The 22,562-nt window shown below is 39.5% G+C and overlaps 1 protein-coding gene across 2 annotated transcripts; it reads left to right on the forward strand.

Moving 5' to 3' along the window:
* The first annotated feature begins 6,729 nt into the window (after positions 1–6,729).
* On the forward strand, positions 6,730–21,271 carry LOC145988292 (uncharacterized). Of its 2 annotated transcripts, none has more exons than XM_083123157.1 (4): positions 6,730–6,787; positions 16,585–16,637; positions 18,498–19,898; positions 21,169–21,271. In XM_083123157.1, the coding sequence occupies exons 1-3, from the start codon at positions 6,770–6,772 to the stop codon at positions 19,879–19,881; spliced, it is 1,455 nt and encodes a 484-aa protein (XP_082979283.1). In that variant the 5' UTR covers positions 6,730–6,769; the 3' UTR covers positions 19,882–19,898; positions 21,169–21,271. The 2 variants fall into 2 exon arrangements, with proteins under 2 accessions (XP_082979283.1, XP_082979284.1); XM_083123158.1 differs by having other exon boundaries at positions 18,501–19,898.
* The last annotated feature ends 1,291 nt before the right edge of the window (positions 21,272–22,562 follow it).

The following is a 22,562-nucleotide window of genomic DNA, read 5'->3' on the forward strand; positions in this document are numbered from 1 at the left end:
AAAGCTAAAGCTGGGGGCAAGATTCAAAAGAGGGAACATCCCTCTACATTTACTGAAAATTGGGGCCAAATTCAAATAACAACATGGGCTCAGAGAAGATTTTATTAATAAGTTACGTTTAGGCCATATTGGGTACACATGTAACCTATATGACCTAGTCATATATTTTGTTCTTTCACATCAAAATATCCAACAGACATTGCAATGAAAGTACAACTATGTTGTTTTTATAGGCAGATTAGTATATTGATACACTTACATCTTATTTAAGTAATGACATGAAATTTGCAAAAAGGAATAACATTGTTTACAAACAAATAAACAAGGGAGTGACATGTCACAATTAGTTACCAGATGACCATGGATTATACATCACAGTTTTGGCAAATGAATGGTTCTTTATCATCCTTAGTGAGTTCCCCACAAACTATGTGAACATAAGAGTAACAAATGTCACATTTGCGCATGTCTTTTACGATATATTCCTATGTAGGCCATATTGAGTACACCTTGCATAGTGTTAGTTTTCCTTCGTTGTAAACAGAATTTTAGATTAAAGTCTAAACTAAGTATATTGTTGTAAAGTACAAATTATGATCTATCATAGTTTGTACTAGAGATACAAACACCTAACACTTGGAAGCTGTAGTAAGTAATAACTTACATATGCAATATTAGCTATTACCAGCTATTTCGCTTCTTTGTCCTCAAGTTACTGTACTATAAGTACAGCCAACAGGTTCAATCACGTCATTCAGACAGTGTAAATGACACACTGTCGTCATCTGTTGAATTAACCTTGTAACTGCTTGGAAACAGCAAATAGGCCATATTGGGTACTAGGCCATATCGTGTTCAGGTACCTTATGTATTAAGTCCATATTAGAAATGAAATTGTAAACTGCGAAACATTTAAGAAAAGTGTTCTTCCTGTCTAGGGATGGACGATATCGGAAATTTGATATCGCGATATATCGTCAAGAAAATATCGTCACAGACGATACGATACGATATTTTTCCGTATTGTAATTTCGGCGATATATCGTCTCCATGATATATATCGCCCAATATCGTGAGGATATATCGCCAAAATATCGTGACGATATATCGTCTAGTTCATAGTTGGACGATATTTTTTCAACATCGGGATATATCATCTGAACGATATATCGCCCGACAATATCCCTGTCTCATGTAAATATAATTCTTCAAGAGTTGATTCTACAATAACAATAATAACAACAGCAAAACAAAATGTTATGGCTGGAAACAAAACAAGACCCAGATCTCCAATTGAGTACGCCACTGATCGTTACGATGGGGTTTAATGATGATGACTCTGCGTCTTCAATAAGGTTTAGTGATTGTCGAATGTTTTCTAGGCCAGCGCTCGTTCCACAAAGAAGAGATCAAAGGATTAAGTTTACGGCGTTAAAGCAATTAAATGGGACGCCTCTTTTTAAGGAAACTCCCGTTGGGATGATACCCCATTATTAATGAACGATGGGAAACGCTCGCACGTTCACTATAAATTAAATATGCAGGTAAGATTGATACATGTAATTTCACCCTCGACAACCATGAGAAGAAATTTGACTCGAAAGAGGGGCATACATGCGAAATACTCTCAAGAAAATTAAGACTTTCTTATTCCGCTTGTAATTCATGACCTTCGCATAAAATTATATTCCCACTGTGATAAACATGGTTTCCTCTTATGGAAATCAGTTGATGTGTCGTTTTTCGGAACATAAAAGCACTTTGCTTTGATGTACAATTACACATGTTTGTCAGAATGTAATGTTAATTAGACATTGTTTAGTGTATCTTCATTTACATATTCCTAACACCACATTTCGGAAGAGGGTTTCTTCTCTCGTCTTCAAGTGAACATACTTCCTCATGAAACAGAATTCGTGTTAGGTACCACAATTGATAACACCATTAAGTCTTGTTTCTATGATAACGAAAATCTCAATATGCTGACCCAGGCAGAATTTATTTTATTTTAAAACATACACTAAACGTTACGTTGTAACCTTCTAGCAAGGTCTTCTTCAGACTTTGTACCAAATACAAATGAACTAAGGTACAAAACAGGAAGATATATATACACAAAAATCACTCCCCTCCAGACACAAGATTATTAGAAAATTGTTTATCTGGAACATTCCTTTCCAGGTGTTCCAGCAGGTGGCCTTCACCTGTCAACTGTTGTTTCACCTGACAGGCGATTTACATAAACATTTCCTTTCATCTGGAACGTGGTTGGAATATTTATCTCACGCTTTTTTTTTCCTTGTCCTTTCTTTCTTCATTCCTCTTCCCTCTTTTCTCCTCCTTTGCTCCTGTCCTTTCCACTCCTTCTAACACCTTTTTCCATTCTTTGTTTATCTTCAGTCCCCCATTCCACTTTATTGTGTCTCACTAGTAGCTACTCTTTTCTCCCTTCCTATCTGCTTAGCCTCATCCCACTCTATGTCATGTCCTGTTTCTCTCGTATGCTTAAATATAGCATTTTTCTCTCTCTCTTAAGTCGTACATCATCCCTATGTTCTTTCAACCTGTCTTTCATTTTCTTTTTTGTTTCTCCTATGTACACACTCTGACATTGTTTACACTTCACTTCGTAGATAATCCCTTCCTCTTCCACTTCTCTGTTTTCCTTTTCTTGTTTGCATACTTCACTATTTTTAAGATGCTTCGTCCTCCCTTCCAGTAAGTTTTAATGTCTGCAACTGTTGCTGGAACACCTGGAAAGGAATGTTCCAGATAAACAACTTTCTAATAATTTGTATCGGGGGGGGGGTGATTTTTGTGTATATATATCTTCCTGTTTTGTACCTTATTTCATTTGTATTCGGTACAGAGTCTGAAGAAGACCTTGCTACAAGGTTGAAACGTAACGTTTAGTTTATGTTTTAAAATAAAAAAAAATCTGCCTTGGTCAGCATATTGAGTTTTGGGGTACCAACATGTCCTTACTAGGAATTTACACTTTCCTCCTCATATCGTGAGAAAAAGACTGATAAACTCAGTTCGCAATGGACAAAACTCTCCATTTAACCTTAATAAAAGATTTATCCTCGTATACTCACACAAAATGTTTTTATAAGCTTAAGAGAACATGATTAAAAGTCTTTGATGGCATGTTCTTTTTGTTAACCCGTTGTTATAATGTTGATAAGTTGATTATTTGTAAATATCGGTGCTAAGGTGACATCTACAAGTTCGTCTATACACTAGACATTCTGATACTGGTTGTCTGTGACGCACTAAACAGTTGACAACATAAGAAATTAGCGAACTCAAAATTCCAAAGATAATTAGTATGCAACTTTAACGTAACTTTCAGAGCATTATATATTATTTAAATTTCGCAAAATGTAGTATAGGATTACAAAGGGTGCTTTGGAGTATTAGTAAATAAAAGTTCTGTCGTAGGTTTGATCCTCACGACAGGCAAACTGAAATTGGTTCGCCTTCAGTCAAGAGACGAAGTTCTCTATCGAAACATTTTGTTAGCATATGGGAAAGTAGAAGCACTAGACAAGACTTGGGATAAGCAGTGCTCTTTTCCAGGCGTGCACACGAGAGCTCTCTTTCACAGCCAAAGCGAGTTGCCCATACCTGACAATGTATGACATATCTTGCACAGTTTTAGACGTTTCTCCTTTTCTTTCCTTTGCCGTAAGTTCCTGGTCTTTCCCGTTCCTGGGAAAGTTCCCTGCTGGAATCATCACTGGCGCCGTCGAAGTGAATTGCTCCCAAGGTCAGCTGCCAGTAGAAGATGCGTTCAGTAAGCAATGTGCTTGTCAGTGCCCATTGACTACAAGTCGATAGCGTCAGCAATGCTCCAATTCTCTCTAGATGGAATTGTGTTTTATTATCCAGAGTCGCTTTTCTGCCACTTTTGGCTAGTTGCGACGATGAGGATTAAATGAAAGGACACTCACAAAGAACACCAATGTCCACTCCAGGACCCGAACTTTGTAACTTTGGTAGCGAGAACAAAACTCGACCACTTAGAACTTCGAGCCAACTTAAAATTTGATAAGGTTTCCACACTAATTGATAACATCTTAATCTGATCAAGAGCGTAATGTTTACATACACATATTAAAAGATAAAGTACATTTCTGGACGATGAGGCTATACGACAATTAACATTTAATGGCACCCATGTATAATGTGTCTATTACAATAAACAAATTCAATTCTCCAATATTGTTTATACCCTCTTCCGGCTCTGTGACCGAGTGCGTTAAGTAGTCGACCACCAACTATCTCACAAGCTAAGTTCTCGGGTTTGAATCTTAGTCTGTTTATGGGTATTACTTGCAAGTACCCCTTCATCAATATAATATAATCATCACTTATCTTCATCGTTTCGATTAACCAAAAGTGGCAGAAAAGGGACGTAAAATCACACAAATACATCCAAACTCCGTAAAGTGTCTGGAATATGACATGGTACACACCCGATTTTCAATCTCTTTCCTAAGTTCACAAAGGTCCATTTAACAATGAAAAAAACCTTCTGGAATAATTATGAGGATCTGATCTACCAATCGACTCTTTTACAGAAAGGCTCATTAAGTTATGCTCTTATTGTTGCATTTGGTGTTATTGCAGCTGTAATGATACTTTCCGTTCTGTACTGCATGCAATAACGTTTAACAGAATCTTGCGCTGTGACTGATGTTTGCGTGTGTATTTTTTTCTATGAAACAGCAATCGTGAAACGTTATCCAGAAGATTTCGACGTTACAATACAACCTGCGCCATTTTTTTTTGTTTCCAACATTTATAACATCATACAGAACTCGAAATGTGTCAATTGACATAAGTATGTTGAGTGCATAAAATGCTAACAATGCATTTTTGGTGCATCAAAATACACACAGAAATGCATCAACGGGTAGTTTTATCAGCTGAAATTACATGTGATACACTAAAACAGGTTCATTTTAAAGAATCCAAAATCCCACGTTTAACGATGTCAGTTTATTCACGAAAAATGCATCAACCGTGGCTTGGTGCATTTCGAGTTGTGTGTGTCGACAAGCTGCTCTCATTCTCGCCTAGATTTTTAAAAGGCCGTCCAGATCTAAGTGTCGTCTATTTCCAGACGAAACCGAGACGATATTTAGACTTGTGTTGTTACCCTGGAGAGAAATTTCAATCGAATTTCCAAACGTACATCAGAGGCATATTTCGTGATGGTCTATTGGGCTGGAGTCCTCCCCGAAATCTCGTCAAATTAAAAAATAATCAAGTTTACTCAATACAAACACATAGACTACTAATTGACCACACTTAAAACCTTTAGCTCCCAAAACGAAATCATAAATACGGCACTAGATGTCTCCGATAATCGAGGTTTCTTCATACACACACACACACACATACAGGGTGTACCAGAAGTGAAGCGCAAACTGAATCGTGAAAAGTACACGATAGTATAAGCAAAAATATATCGGTAGATATGGGGTCGCAAGCGAACACTTTGCCAGATAATTGCGAATGTATGGTTACGATCCGTCACTGACTTAATTGTACACATCGTAGGCTTGTCTCCTAGCGAACTCCCAGGTCTCTTTGGTTAAAACTGAACATTGCCGAACGTGTAACATACTGTACAGTACAATAGTCCTTGGAAATTAAAGCAACAGTAATGTCAAGCGAGGTGAACCTTTTAATTCTGATAATTGTTACTAAGTAGGACTATGGCATTTCTACTATCGTGTAATTTTCACCGTTTCAGTTTGCGCTATCACTTCTTGTACACCCTGTATGTATATACATGCATATGCACCTCTTGAGGAGCCGGTTACCGTGTCGGAGTGGTTAGCACATCGCGCTACGACACCAGGGGTCCCGGGTTCGAATCCCGGCCTGGGCATGGATGTTTGTGAGTGTCCATTCATCAATTTCATCATATCACCAATCATCCCCATCTTCGAAAATTAGCCAAGAGTGGCACAAAAAGCGAAGTAAAATGAAGAAAATCAACCAATCAATCAAAAACCTCGAGGAATTCGTGGAACTGCCTTCGTAATGTCCGTGTTCATAACGCCACTGACCTCAATACTGCAAGAAAATGTTATCTTGTTAATAAGATGTTGTAAACTTTACAACAAGAATTAAATCAGCTTAACAAGACAGCGAATTGCAACCATAATATAAATAAAATTTATTCATGTCATTAATGAGCTTTTTCCTCAGCACAACAAACACGCAACTGTGAAGTTGAAAGTACGCCCAGATTTTTCCTACAAACCGAGACATTTCAGCGTCCTCTGAAAGCAACCGAAAGCAAACAAATAAAACACGTAACTGAAAACAACCACACTTAAAGTTCCACTTAAGAGACGCTAATTAGTTAATCCAGAAATGAATATTACTGCTCGCCGCGGGGAGAGAAATGTTCAGCTACCGTTTCCATCACTTCCCATGGCAGACAATATGTCCGCGTGTGGTCTTCCATTAGGCAAAAGCGACAGTTTCGTATTAACTCAATTTTTTCTCGCTCTCGAATGTATTGTTTGAAGCACCGTCGTTTCCCCTGGAAAGTATATCACCTATTTTTTCCAGGTTGAACCGACGACCAGGCTTGGTGGGTGATTTTTTTTCCCTTTCTCTAAGCCATTGTAAGGGTGTCACAGTTCTCATACCTGCTGCTCCTTATAAAGACTTCTTCCTTAATAGCTTCAGTCAGAGCACAAGTTGTGGCTTCCGTCGATCTGTCCGTCTTCTCTCGTGCACGATGGATTGCAAGCTACTGGTACGTACAATATGTGTGTGTGGTGGTTGCATCCAAACCTAGCTTCAGTGGTACAGAGCAGGGGAGTACTGGGCGGTAGCGCTCAAGCATCTTTTCCTGCGAGATATCAACCTAATTGACTGTATGTGAGTGAACAATCACCAATACATCTTGATATGCAATTACAGTGACGTCATGTGTGTGTATGTGCGTGTGTTTAAGGGGGGTATTTAGTTTTAACTTCCCAGCGCCATTTTTGCTGCTCGTGTATACTGCTTGTATTTCAGAAAATATGTTAGTGTCCGGAAATTTCAGCTGCATGTTCTCATGTATTTAAACACACAACAGCTAGGATACTTTCATTCATACTATTGATCAGAAAATCGACAAACACTTCATGAGACTTTAGTTTGTCATTAGTAACTAAAGTTCAGTAGAAACGTGTTCAAATAATATATTTATTCAAAAACTTCTGTATTAAGTGTTTACTGATGCGAATTCCGTGGTGGAGTCTGCAACGGCAGGGTTCCCGGGTTCGATTCCCGGCCTGCGTATGGCCGCCATTAGTGAGTCTCCCTTCATTAATTTAATATATAATAATAATTATCACCTCATTCTAATCGTCGCGATTAGCCAAAAGTGGTAGAAAAGCGACATAAAACAAACCTAATGTAATCCATCAATCAATTAGGCATTTACTAATGGCAAACTAAAATATTTTTCACAACTTTCTTGCCAAACTTTGATCAATAGTTTTTATTTTTTACTTTAAAATAAATTTCACTGCCAATGTTTTGCATGTCCAATTTGTATTTTCCTGTTTCGAATGCAAGGTGTCCCCGGTTTGATACCTGGTGGAGGTACATAGTGGTTCGGATCCCACTTTAAACTGTAGGTCCTGTTCCGATTAGGTCCCCCCTCTCCCCCAGCCTACAAATCGCTAAGAGCCTGGTGGCCTTGCGGTGCTGTCTTGAACTGATAGTTAAAGTCTATCGAATTGCAGTTCGACTGCAGCGCCTAACACGATCAGTAGATAAAACTGAGGGAACGTTGTTTTACTCGCGTTCTAAACACTTGTTTTTCATCATAGAAATCACATAGCATTTTCAAATGTTCTTATACATACATTTCCACACATCAGGAAAACTTCAACCAACAACTTGCGGGCGTATAACGTATATTTAACCTGTGTTGCTGGCTATCTACTTCCATGAGTTCAAACAAATGAACACGTTCAGAAGTCACGTGATCAAGCCTGCAACGATCCGTGCTCTGAATTGTGGTTTTGATTGGTCGTGAACTTGGCGCTTTCGAACTGCACTATACTGAACGCTACTCCAACTGGCGGCTGACCTTAACGGCTATTTCTGGCCCCCAATCATCTTCGGGGTTGTGTGGCTCGATGGGCGTCAACAACAGTGTTGCCAAGTTGGCCCTTTTGGGGCCAGAAATGGCCCTTTGGAGTACGTCCTCAGCCCCAAAATTCAGCAAAAGCCCCAAGGGGCTTTTTAGCCCTACAGAGAGAAATCTTGCTACAAATCTAGCCCTTTCAGTAATGAAATGTTTTTTGGTATTTCAGTAAAAAGCAAAGAAGAATTCACTTAACCGACCCTCCTCTGCACCTGCAAGGTCATCCTGCGACCCCTCTTGGAGAGCAGGTAGCAAGTGCACATTGTCACTTTATCCCCTTGTTTCTGGTTTTGGTATGCCGTGGCGAATTACGGATAACGTCGATTCCAGAAAATGCGAATCTTTGTTCAGTTGCATTGCATCTGGTCCTTGAAAGTTCACAGAAGTGCGGTGCGGAATCGACGAATCGTTCGTAACAGTAGGCTCGCCCAGAGACTAGTTCGTGCGTGCGGCCGTGTGTGTGTGTGAGTGTACGTGTTCATATAATATACGAAAGAGGAATATGCCGAAAATGTGTAATGCTTTTGTGTAATCTACTGCACCACAATTTACGGGGGAAATAAATTATTTAAGTTAAGAAAATTTAATTTACTTGAGCATATGCCCCTCATCTTGACAGTTGATTAGTTGCGGTTCTTGAGTTTCAGAAATTTTGCACCAAAGCACCCAAGAATTAAGAACCAGATTTTTTTTCAGTGCGCAGCCGCACCTTTGTAAATCTAGCTCCTTGGATGTGAATTTTAGCTCCATTTTGGGTGCGATTTAGCCAGTTTTTCTCTCGTGCTGTTGGCAACACTGGTCAACAAACTCAGTTGCGAACATGTGGTGGACCCAACGCTCCCGCAAACAAAGTTCGGTACCTTGTGACTCGAAAATGCGCGATTTCAGTCGAAGAAAATTCAACTGATCGCTGATTCGCTGTTTCCCAACCGCCAGTTGGAGTTGCGTTCACTATAGGTGACGTCACTTGCGTCAAGACTGTACTTCAAGTCTGCACATTTTACCTTTTTTACCCAGCCTCTGTGTGTGCAGATGTATGTTTTCTTTTAGGCTGAGCCCCGTAGCTAGATACCAGTTGTATAACATACTAGCTAATTACCCGGCTTTGCCCGGGTAATTATTTATCCCAATCTTCTATTAGATGGAAAATAATGAATTCTAACTATAGTTGATTGATTGAATTGCTTTATTTTGCTTCGCTTCTTGTGGCACTTCCGGCTAATTTACGAAGATGAGGATGAGTGACGATATGATGAAATTGATGAATGGACACTCACAAACATCCATACCCAGTCCAGGATTCGAACTCGGGACCCCGGACGTGAAATTCTAACTATAGTTTACAATGTAACTAACTTTAAACGTCATCGTAAAGGTCACCCGGGACCCCTTCAAAGTCGGGTCTATCGTTGCTTAAGAGGACGGTGTGAATACATTACTTACATTTTCTATGCCATTATGATTTTTAGGAATTTTTCACATGTAAATGTTCATAAATTTATTATATTTCCTCTTGTTTATATTAACATATCCTCATGATTCTTATTTGTATGTATAGAACCATAAAAACGCACATCGCAGTTATCATAGAACATGCAATTATTTTCATGGCATGATCAAAGATTAGTATATGATGATATTATAATATTCTGCCATCTGTTGTAAATATTTTGCAACTAAAAATATTCTATGTTTTCATTATAGATTTTTTGTTCCGTTCATCTTCTTTTGTACTTTATCTCCAGTGATAACATAAACTTTATTATTGTACTAGCTGATTAACCAGGGTTGTCCGGGTATTTATTTATCCCAATCTTCTATTAGACAGAAAAATAAGGAATTCTTACTGTAAAATGAACTTGAAGTTGAACGGCATTGGGAGTGTCACTATTCATCTTAGGGACCCCGAAAACTATGGATTCCACACTAATATCGGTCGTTTTACATGTCACCCCCTTCCCACACCCACCTCTAGGGATGCCAAGTGTCTTGGAGTTGAAGAGCATTCGGAATGTCACTATTCATTTTAGCGACCCCGAAAACTAGGGATTCCACACAAATATCGGTCGTTTCTCATGTGACCCCTTTCCAACCCCCACCCTTAGGGGCGCCAATGTAACTTATTTTATTTACAGGTAAATATCATCGAGAATGTCACCAATCACTTAGCGACTCCGAAAAGTATAGATTCGACACTAATGTAGGTCATTTTTGACATTTTATTTTTCACCCCCATGAAGATTGGTGATGAACTTGGAGTTGAACGGCAATGGGAGTGTCACAATTCATCTTAGTAACCCCGAAAACTATGAATTCCACACTAATATCGGTCGATTTCGATTATTTTTACATGTCACCCTCTTCCCACCCCACCCTTAGGGGTGTCAGGGGTGTCTTGGAATTGAATGGCATTGGGAGTGTCAGTATTCATCTTAGCGATCCCGTAAACTATGGATTCCACACTAATATCGGTCGTTTTCTATTATTTTTACATGTCACCCCTTCCCACATCCGCCCCTAGGGGTGTCTTACCCCCACAGTATTTATTTCCAGATTGCAAGTGATATGTTTACCAAGCTTGGTTGAAGTTGCTCCAGGTATTCGAGAGTTATGCCGGAACAAATACACACACACACACCCCCCCCCCCCCACACACACACATACATACCTAGGTACATCCATTTTTATATACGTAAAAAATATAGAAGTTCACGCAGCCCCTAACTAGATATTTTGGCGCCCTAGGCATAATTGTTGTTTGACGACCCCCCCCCCCTTTCCCCATGCACTACCAAGCACCGAAACTTTATGTACGTCCTTCGATATTTTCTTGTTACGTCATGGTTTGTGATACTACTTACATCCTACAAATTTTGAAATGAGAAAACAAAGAAAACCTCACCATAAATAACGTAGTTTATAAAAAAGTTGACACATATAAGAATGTTCAAGTTTGTCTTAGTGTCTTAAGAGCATTCTTAAAAACATATTACTACTTCGGGAAACAGAAAATTCCAACAGCATATTACCAGAATATCAAATTAAAAGTAAAAGAAGAATAGTACAGCCTGCAGTATGTTCTCAATAGAAACATTTGTAATTTTAAAATATTCAACTCTGCTTGAGAAAAATAATTTCGTTACAATCTACGTAATGTTCTAAGTAACATTTACATTTTTTAAATAAAATTATTGCAAACAAATAATTACAATTTAACTTACTTTGCTTTCAATGAAGAGAAATCGTCAATTATCATATCAAAATTGATATTGTTTTGCAATTCCTTTTTCAATTGACAATATTGAGAGATTATTTAACCTCTCCCGACCCACTGACGAAACAAAGCATTGAATTTCACTCCCTGCGCATAGCTCTAAAGGCTTCAACCTCCCTAGCCAACCCTTTCCTACGTGTCTGAGAGAGAGAGAGAGAAAAATAATATAGCCTCAAACAAATATCTTAATCTTCCTATTGAAAGAGCTAAAAGACATAGCAAAATTCTCATTTGTGTACGTGACGGTACCACAACTTTTATTGCAATATAAATATTATTGTAGCATGAATTTTTGAATGTGTGGGTCTACAGCAATTGACAAAGCAAAAGTGCGCAGTGTGTCGTTTATCTGAAAATTGATATCTACTTTTGTATTTATTGAATTAATGGCTGCTATAAATTGGCGGCATAATCAGGAACTATTTGAGTTTGCCGGCGATTTTGCCCTCCACAGCGCCATCTATTGAGGACTTTTGTTTACAGTAAGTATTTCATTCTTCTAGGTCCAAGGCTTGTAGCTGTAATCCCATCAATATTAAAAATAAAAGTTTAACACAACTTTAGGGTTGAATTTAGGAAAATTCTTTCTTAGTGGGTGCTTACGTCAACTTTCAAGTTTCCTAGTCCAGGCAGGGGTTTGGGCTGTGTGTTCTTGAATCAGGAGTGGCGACAAACTCTTTACTCAGTGTGCGAATTAACGGGGGGGGGGGGGGGGGGATGCCGGGAAATTTCCTCTCACAAAAAATATAATTCCCATCAAAATAAAATTGTTTTTATATAGTATATGATTAACTATGTAGCAAGCAATTGAAGACTCATTCATGTCCATTAATGATTTAAAAGATTCACCTGCCGAAAAGTACGCAGCTTTGTGGATCAAGAAAGTACACCATTCTGCCACTGAACAACGTTTAAATGGTGACGATTAAGGGGGGCAGTTGCCCCCACTTTTGCCATCTTTTGCTCTAGCACCATGGCCTGTTAATGCTAAGCCACCTTGTCCTTTTTCTCCCCCCCACCCAAAATTGTTTAAATGTTATCGTAAGATTTAATGGCATAGGTTACAACCTATGTTCTAAGGTATCTAGAACCGCCAGGCAATAGTTTAGTTTACTAGCTATACACAGCGGCGGCGATTAGGAGGAGCGAGGGGGGCAGTTGCACCTGCACTATGCTAAACCTTATCTACAAATGGAAATATACTGTCCTTGCCCCCTAAATTTTGGCACCTAAGAAATCCTACATACCCGAAATAACACGCCACTGATTGGGTATCCTTCCCTCCCCCCAATCTTAAATGCCACAGTGTCTGACCCTCATACATATCCAGTACGTAACGTTTTTACTGTGTACTTGCGATTGCCAGTTAATTTTAGACCACATAAATCTGCACTGTGAAGTTATCAGTTTGCAACTCAAGCCAATATTACAGCATTCGTGCTTGTCACAGCTGGGCTGAAGCTGGGAGGGTGGGCTAAGCCTATTTTTGGTGAGGTAGTGTGCTCTTTGCTTCAGAACTCATCAATTCAGCTTCATCGTAGGGGAACGACGAGCTACTGATTTCCAAGTCATTACGAAAGCACGAAGCAATTACAACCTGACCCGTTTTTCGTACATCGCTTGCGAACGGTTCCGAAACGCGGTGGTGAAAACTTCTGTTCGATTAGACGTCAAGAATGCATCCGCCAACATTGCGCCAACGACCTCCACGCAAGAAACCAATCAGCACACGCAGCGGGAATTTGTTGGTGCCGGGGCGCAGAAGGGGGGTAGGGGGGCAGGTGGGTAGAAACTGGAGCAGGGATATCACGTGTATTTCACGCTTTATTTGCTGGGTTCTCAACAAAAACAAATTGTTCGTCTTCCATTGTATCTTCTATCCGCAGGCACTGCGACAAAAGGAAAGTATGGGAAAGCTATTTTTTTAAAAAAAACTGTTACCCGCATTGTTATTTCGCCTTACAACATCACGTTTCTCATTGTATGCTTTTTTTCAGGTTGTAGAACTCTAATTTTTAATGTTCCTCTTATAAATGTATGGCAAATGGTAGAATGCATGTTAATGGTCTTGAACACATGTCTCTTACGTATGATGATTGGGAGGTGACGGTGTATATTATTATTTCATAATACAGGGTGTGTACCGATCCATTCTTGCAAACAGTAGAGCTAAACCTTTACCATTACCTTGAATGTGTTCAGTGCATTTTAGTTTAATTTGGTTGCCAACCCCCAATGTTCTCAGAATCACGACAGCGCCAATTTGTTCCTTCCAACGTGTAAGACCATTATATTCCGTTGCCATTCAATGACCGTAAACAAAAGGTTCAATGACTGTTTATAAAGATTACCTGCTAGTACAGAGTTAACTGTTACAAATGCAATTTAAATGATTTTCAACAATATATTCATGAAGTACAGATTTGCAATTTATATCATTATCAATCGTCATGTATAAAATATCCTAATTTAAATTCAAAATATATTCTTCCATGCCTCTATAAATATATAAACATGTATGAGTGCTTTTTTAAAAATCAACAGGTAGACCATTAAGTGGTATCGATAGAATATTGAAAAGTATACAGTAATTTCTAACAATGTGAATATGTTCAATTAAATAAGCTTCATAGCAGGGTTGTTTAAGGTCCAGGAATTTTAAATAAATTCAGTTCCGGTCCAGGAGAGAACATCAGCAAGCGTAAATTGGTTCTGGACTGTAAAATAATCTTTTTATGTTTGAAGTATTTCAATTTGGTCCAGGGACCTTTTTTCCGGCTGAATTTAAATACGGTACACACAGAACCCAAAATGTGTCAATTGACGCATATATATTTTGATTTCAATAACACGTTAACGTGTATAAACTGCAAATGATGCACCTTTTATTGTGTCAAAATACACATAGAAATGTATAAAAGGGTATTTTAATCAGATGAAGTTCCGTGTGATGCACTAAAATGCATCAATTTAGAAAATCAGAGACCATTTCGAAGATAACAAAATTACACATCTATCTGTGTCAATTGATGCATTTAAAGTGAAAGTTTGTTATCTTCAGAATGATCTTCTCCGATCTTAAAAATTGATGCATTTTAGTGCATCACACGGAACGTCATCTGATTACAATACCCTTTTACACATCTCTATGCGTATTTTGACACAGTAAAAGGTGCATCATTTGCAGTTAATGCACATTAACATGTTACTGAAATCAAAATGTATGTGTCAATTCACACGTTTTGGAAGATCTTTTTTCCAAGAAGAATTTAAATACAGTCCAGGAACTTTTTTCCTGGAAAAATTTCAATTCGGTTCAGTAACCATTTTTATGCATCAATTTTTTTTCCAATGAAACAATAAGCAACTTGTACCGAATTTCCGGTCCTACAGAGGAACCCGATAGAACCTATTAGAATTTAAGGGTTCCTGGACATTTAACGATCCTGCTTCATAGATTAACTTTATTGGTTGCTTTATTTGACTGAGGTTTACGTGCTGTTGCTCTTACGGTCTGAGTTGTTAGAGTTTGAAAATTTTAAAACTTTTATTTTAGAAGTTTCTCTCTCCCGGGTTGGAATCCCGGCCTGAGCATTGGTGCTCCTTGTGAGTGTCGCTTCATCAATTTCATCATTTTATCACTCATCGTCATCGTCGCTATTAGCCAGAAGTGTAGAAAATGGATCCTGAATAACAAGAATCACATAAAACCTAAATCTAGAGTGCTCTCGCAAACAGACATTATACACGTAGGAAAAAGAAGACCAATGCCATTTAACTAATTACTCTATAGTGTTACCAGGTGGGGTAAAATAATAATAATAATAATAATATCGGTATATTTCAATGTAAGAGAGTTTAAAGTGCAGAAAAATAAAATAATACAAAAACTGGATGTAACTATTTTTTTAAGCCTTTCTTTGCTCTGGTAAGAATGACATGACTATATTTTTAAAAATAATCATTTAAATTACAGATAGCTATTTGGTAGCTTTTCATATTTTCAAAACGGGGATAGACGTTCTTTATGGTAGATGACAGCCGACATTGACGGTCTTTACAGTGTAACAATTAAAGAAGGCAAAACTTTACATAGATTCATCCATCTGTGTAGACTATCGATATTTAAAGATATCATTTGGTAGACCAAGACTCATCGAAAAACAGCCTAAAGCCCCTATCACACGGAACTGGATTTCTAGTAGGAATGCCCTAGTTGGCGCTGAACTAACTTTCTAGGTAGCAATCATGGCCGCCTGGCTGACTGCTTGACTGGTGTGGAGGAATAGGACATGTTCTAATTGCTACTTGCTTTCCTCGACTGGATTCTGTGGAACAGCCAATCAGAGCAAAGTTTCGCCATGTGAAGATAATCTGTGAGTGTGCAAAGGAGCGCTTTTGTCTGTGGTTTCCGAGTGTTACTCCAGCAATGTATAACGTATACAGCATGAAAGGCGCGTTGAGTTACACCATCTATGCTGAGTGCACGGTGTTTACATTTGAAGCAACTAAAATATTCTTCCATACGTGTACAGTAAACGTTGCAAAGTATGTATTTAAGCAGCGCCATTGTTTTCTACCTAATAACGTTTTATACGAAACGTTATTCCTCTCGGTTGAATAGTTATCGGCTTTTAAAAATGTGAAGTGATGCATTGTTTACATCTTACGCGGCCGCCGTTACAACTTCCCTCGTATGGGAACAAAAGTCTATCGACAAGTACGCTGATAAGTATCGTGTGAGGCGAAAACTAGAAAATTGGTAGCTAGTCCAGCGCCAACTAGGGCATACCTACTGGATATCCAGTTCCGTGTGATGCGGGCTTAATGCTACTTAACTCAATTTGCCAGCCAGCCTAACTATGAGGGACAACCTCAATAAACCTCAGAAACTAAAGTTGTAGTTCTAAAATGTATTGGAAATTAAGAACTACTAATTACTAACAACCAACATGAATAGTCGCTGAAACTTTGTCTATGGAAGGATTATTATCTACGAACATAACTTGTAGCTATGTCTCAAACTGCTGAAATTTCATATCGGTATTGAGGTAGACAATTTCTTAGGTTAGATTACACAATTGTGCACTTGCAAGCTGGTTGTAAAATCATTTGACTTATTTTCTGATTTCAGTTGCTTGTAACTTTGGCGGTTGCCTTTCCAGAAATCAAAGAAGCCGAAGCCTCGTAAGTTTTTTTCAATAATAATAAAATAATAAAAAAAGTTAAATAATAATGAAAGCTGTCTCAAATAGTTTCAATGGTTGCTTATGCTATTTTATTCTTTATGTTCCCTTTCCATTCATTCATTTCGGTCGTTTCTTTCATTTCCCCCTTTTATTCACTCTTCTTCTTTCCATTTCCTCTAGTTTCCTTTCTTTTAACTTTCCATTCTTTCAAGTTTTCTTCGGTTTCTTATTTTCAACTTTTATCATTACATTTCTAGATCCTTGTTTGCTTTATTATCTTGAACCTTGCATGTCCTTTTTCAAATTTTCATTCATTCGTTTCCACTTCATTTTGCATCGTCTTTCACCTTTCATTTCCCCATTTCCAGATCGTTACCATTAATTCCTTCATTCCCATTTCCTTTCCTTCCTTTTCATTCTATTTCTTCTCACCTCGCTGTTCATGGTCAGTTTTCCCTACAGCAATATAGCACATACAGGTTGTGGTGCCTTAACACTTGATGTTTTTTGAAACTACTAGTTATATTGGTATGTACTGGGCACACAAAGTTAAATTATTAATAAAAACTTAATATCTGCACAATCCATATTTTTATATTAGACACATCAAAATTACGTAAAATATGATGCATAAGAAAATTTGCACATTGGAGCAAAGCCTAGATTGAAAAGAATGAATTAATCTTTCCGTAGCTGATAAGAGATAGGGGAAGGCATAATCCAGAGACATATATGACCAATCCAACTACGCTAGCTGTTTGTAAGTACAAGGGTCGTTCAAGGTTGACCGGGATTTTCGTACGTAAAAGATCAATGAATAGCCGGATGATGATGAAACGTGCGGGTGATGTAATGTATTCCTTCCCGAGTAATTAGCGCCCGGCATGACGTATTTCGCACATGCGCAGCAGTTGCAGCGAACATTCGATCAGAAGTGGACACGCAGGACGGTCTGTGAACAGCTTCTGAATCGGTTTCGAGCAGAAGGTGATGAATTGTTGCAATCCATCATCACGTGTGATGAAACATGGTTGCACAATTCAACCCCAGAGACCAAAAGACGCAGCATGGAGTGGCGGCATAAAGGTTCCCCGCCCCCCAAGAAAAGCAAAACGCAGCCGTCCGCTGGAAAGATCATGGCAAGTGTCTTCTGGGACATGAAGGGCGTTATCCATGTGGATTTTCTGGACAAAGGGAGCACTATTAATGCCCAGTATTACTCCACATTGTTGAGTGGTGCTGTACGAAAGTCCATTCGCAAGAAAAGACCTGGGATGTTGTCTGGAAATGTCTCATTCTTCTCCATGACAATGCCCGCCCTCACACGGCCAATGTGACAACAACAACTCTGGTCGACATGCGCTGGAAAGTTCTGCCCCGTCCCCCTACAGTCCGGATTTAGCCCCCAGTGATTATCATTTGTTTGCACCCCTTAAAGACCATCTGGGAGGGAAGAAATTCACGACAGACGAAGCACTGCGGAGCGATGTCCTCCAGTGGCTACGACAAAAACCAAGTTCTTTCTACGCCAAAGGAATTCGGGAGCTGCCAGAACGATGGCAATGGTGCCTCGGCGTGCATGGAGAATACTTTGAAAAACTGACATAGTTTGGTGTTTCTTCTGCTACCGATTTCCTCTGCAGAAATAAAAGTCCCGGTCAACCTTGAACGACCCTTGTAGATACCTTGCATACTTAGTACCTGGTATGGCATTTGATAGAAACAAGACGTACTCGGCATACGCACTGCTAAGAGATAGAAACAACTTTTAAAATGAAATTAATATTACTCTTGAATTTGGTTGTACGCAGAAAAAAAATGGCTCATTCTAAAATAAATTATATTCGTTTCATTTCAGCAGAAAAGTAATAATACACGTCCCGAAACAGATACATTACGTCCACGTATACGAGCATGAGCATGAACATCTGGAGCATGCGCCGAAAGGAGAGGAGAGCAGGGTGAAGGGAGTGACGAAGGCAAGGCCCATCGCGCAGGAGTCCGCGCCGCTGCGGCATAGATCAAAGGGACACCGCTACGGCAAAACTGTGAAGCACCGATATCCCGGTGGTCCTAAAGGCTACCGGGTCAGCGATAAACCAAAGCATATTTACCCCTCACGTCCTGTAAAACCTGTAAAGGATAGCCACGTGAAACCTGTAAAGGAGACATACACTAAACCGGAGACTACGACCAAAGCGACCTACCCAGCTCAGGGAAACTATGGTAAGGCGGTAACGCCGTCGTATGGTAACTCGGCGACTTCAACGTACGGTAGCGCAGGATCGTCCGTGTACGGGAACGCAGGATCGTCCGCATATGGAAGTCCGGTGACGCCATCCTATACAAACTTTTCCCCCAGCCCCTCCAGTGGTACGTATGGAGGTGTTAACTCAGGAACAGGGTCAGTATACGGAAGTGTCGGTTCCTCAGGAACATATGGTAATCCTAGCACCTCCCTCACAGGTAGGTACCAAAGCGAATCCTCAGGGTCGTACGGGTACTACGGACAAAACACTCAGCAAAGTTCGAACGGACAAGGTTCTCTGTACGGACAACTCTCCAACAGCCAGCTCAATACCTACCCGAACATTTACTCCTACGGACAATCTGGTATTACCCAGAAGCCTCAAGTACCTGTCGTGGTTCCCAACACGAACTCGGCATACAATTATGCACAGCAGCACACATCATCGTTTCCTGGGTACGGACAACAGAACGTGAAGCCCGTATACGAACAATCATCTTACAACAGCCCCAGCGGACATCAGCCAGTATACAGTAAGGACCATTCCTCCAGTTCAACGAACTATGACAAAGGAATCTTCAACTTCAAACCACAGAGCATAATTGCACAAGAACTTCAATCCAGTTTCGCCAACAAAGGTAGACCGTCCTTCGCCATAAGCACGTCATCTTTCAACACGGGCATCTACGACAGTTCGCAGTCTGAAACCACCAACCATCAGGCCTCTCAAGGCTACACAGGGCCCTCCAGCCAGTACGTCGATGGGTATGAGTATGCAGACACCAGAGACATATTGAAAACTACCGATGGCAGTAATTCTGGAAGCAGTTCCTCTGGAAGTAACTCTTCTGGAAGGTATGGGACTCGCACCAGGGACAGGTACAGGAATTACGGGAAAGGCAAATACAATGATTTTGGGTACAATCAGGAATACGACAATCGAAGATATGCGACGGAATACACCCAGGACGAATACAACAATGCAAGGATGTGAGGAATGCGTTCTTACAGGTAATTGCAACGGATTTATCCATACATTTTTAATTATTCCTAAATATTATTCATGACTTCGAATTCATTACATTTTTCATCTTCCAGTATACGCTTTCTACCTCTTGTTCTTGGAACTTCTTCGTAAAAATGTCTTTGAACATAATTCCATATTCATTTTGCTGGGGGATTCGTGTGACCTTTTTATTATTTTATTTTTCTCACTCAACGAGATATACAGTCAGCCACAGACCTCAGCCTTCTCATCTACTTCCTCTTCTATCTTCTGCTTCTATATGTCCTCAATTATCCTGTTTCAAGTCCTTACTTACTTCATCAAATTGATATCATTTCTCCCTTCCAAAATTTCTATGGTGTATTCTTCGTTCACTGTGTGAACATAGTCAATGTAAGGAAAATCATCATTCTAAACTTGACTATAATGTTGACAGTAGATATACAGTTCACAAAACAAGGTCTTACTAACTCGATCCGAATGGCATGGTTTTATCACGTGAACTACATATATTCCCTACCCTCAACATTTTTGCGCAAGAACTGCTATGAAGTCAAGTGCACTTGGTTACAGTGAACTTCGTTCCTACATTGGACGTAGAATTGACCCCCCCCAGTCTTTACACATGGAATTTGCAAACCACGAGCCGCGGTAGCTCAGTCGTAGTCAGCCTCCTTGGCGGAGTGGTTAGCTGAGCCTGCTAAGACGCCAGGGATTCCGGGTTCGAGTCCTGGGTAAGATATGGATATTGTGTTTGACCATGTGAGAAAAACTGAAAATTGAGAAAAACCTAGAAATGTAAAAGTTGAGAAAAAAGTGGAAAAATGAGGGATACTACCGCATAGGGGTATTCCTTTCCATTGAAAAAGAAAAGTCGTTAGGGCGTCTGACTACCATCCGAGAGACCCGGGTCCGATCTCCGACGGGGGAGACTCGGGATTTTATCCAACTGTTCAAGCTGCTCCGCCGCTCATCCAGCGTCGTACAAAGTGGGTACCTGGAGGAAACTCTGGGGGTATAGGCGGCCAGGGGTGTGGTGCCGATCACATCACCCCCACCTTCGGTCGTGATCAAGAAATTGTGAGGCCCTAACTCAACATACTCTATATACGCCTTAATGGCGTGCTGCAAAGCACAAGGGGGAACTTTACTTTTTTTTCGTTATTTCTTGGGTCTTCTAAACCTTACTGCATCTGTATCTGTACCAATGTTTCAATGTAGGAACACATATGCTACTACATGTCAAATTACTAATTGCTGTTTTGTTTTTTGCAGTGTGCATGTGAAAGAATACTGTGAGGGAGAGTAGCTGCAACGTGAAGTGTGATTGGTATTTTTACTGTTCCTTTAAATGAATAATTGTATGCGAATAAAGAATGTGTCATTTTATTTAGCACCAAGGGTTTTATTTTAACTATATTCCTTATCGGTTTGTTCACGAAATAACTTCAAATTGATTGATTGATTGATTGATTTGGTGTTTTAAGTGCACTTTATGCACAGTAAGGCTAATCGGGACTGGACATAGGCGACAACGCTACTGAAATAACTTCAAATAAATGAAGGAAAAATTACATGTGGATTGATTGATTTGGTTGTTTTTTTACCTCGCTTTTCTGCCACTTTTGGCCAATCGCGACGATGAAGATAAGTGATGACATGATGAAATTCATGAAGGGACACTTAGAAATAACACCCATGCCCAGGTTGGGGGCGCGCTGTGCTAACCACACCGCCATGAAGATCGGCGATATTACTTGTAGAGGTCTCTAATATAGCACCTATTGATGTAACATCTTACGTCACAGAGAGTACCAAATAGTTAATACTACCCTTTTGCGAGGGTTTCAAACTTGCGTTTTATGTATCCATAATATACCAGGAGGGGAAAGACACAGGGACAATCAGTGTCATCTCGTGATTTAGTTTGTCAAAATCTTTGACAAATACAAATTTTGTTCCGAATGAGTTTTCATAAACTTGAACACTACTCGTACTTTGTCAGTCTTGGGTGGTTGATTCCATTGCTTCTTGCTTACTCAAGAGAATGACGAAAAGTATATACACGGAAAAGACTCAGTTTGTATGAAATGGTGTTGTATTTGAACCCACGAACCACCGGATGCGAGTCCATATTTACCAATAACTGACCACACTTAAGAGGTCAGTGCCTGAAGAAAGTGACGCGTGGAAAAGCAATCGTAAACGAAAGTTTAAGAAAAAAAAAAACAGGAGTCATTCTTAACTTGTCAGAGGCTGCTGAAGATCATTGTGCACATTTCCCAAGCAAGGCGAAAGAATGCAGCTATGGACACACAGAGAGAAAGCGAAGCATCTGGTCTAGCAACTGCAGAAGTTTCTCTAGAGAAGCAATAAATGAATTAGCCGTCTTTTTATTTTGTGCATTATCCGTGCAAGAACATCGGCCAGACCAAACTTACTTTCGAACAAAGTTCTGCCGATCATGCAAGCAACTCTGGCGTAGAGGAGGAGGGGTTGAAATTGCCACCCTTCCCCCCTTCCTGGAAATTTACCTAGTTCACTTCAAATAAGAAAAAAAAAAAGGTTTAACAAAAATAAACTTGAGTTAATTAGCATTCAAACAGAGAAAACAACGAAGGGATGAGCTCGAAAAATTTATCGTAAAATGTAAGAACCAGTTCAATTTT

The sequence above is a fragment of the Lepisma saccharinum genome, chromosome 5, assembly GCF_977018435.1.
Source record: "Lepisma saccharinum chromosome 5, izLepSacc3.1, whole genome shotgun sequence".
Lineage (NCBI taxonomy): Eukaryota > Metazoa > Arthropoda > Insecta > Zygentoma > Lepismatidae > Lepisma > Lepisma saccharinum.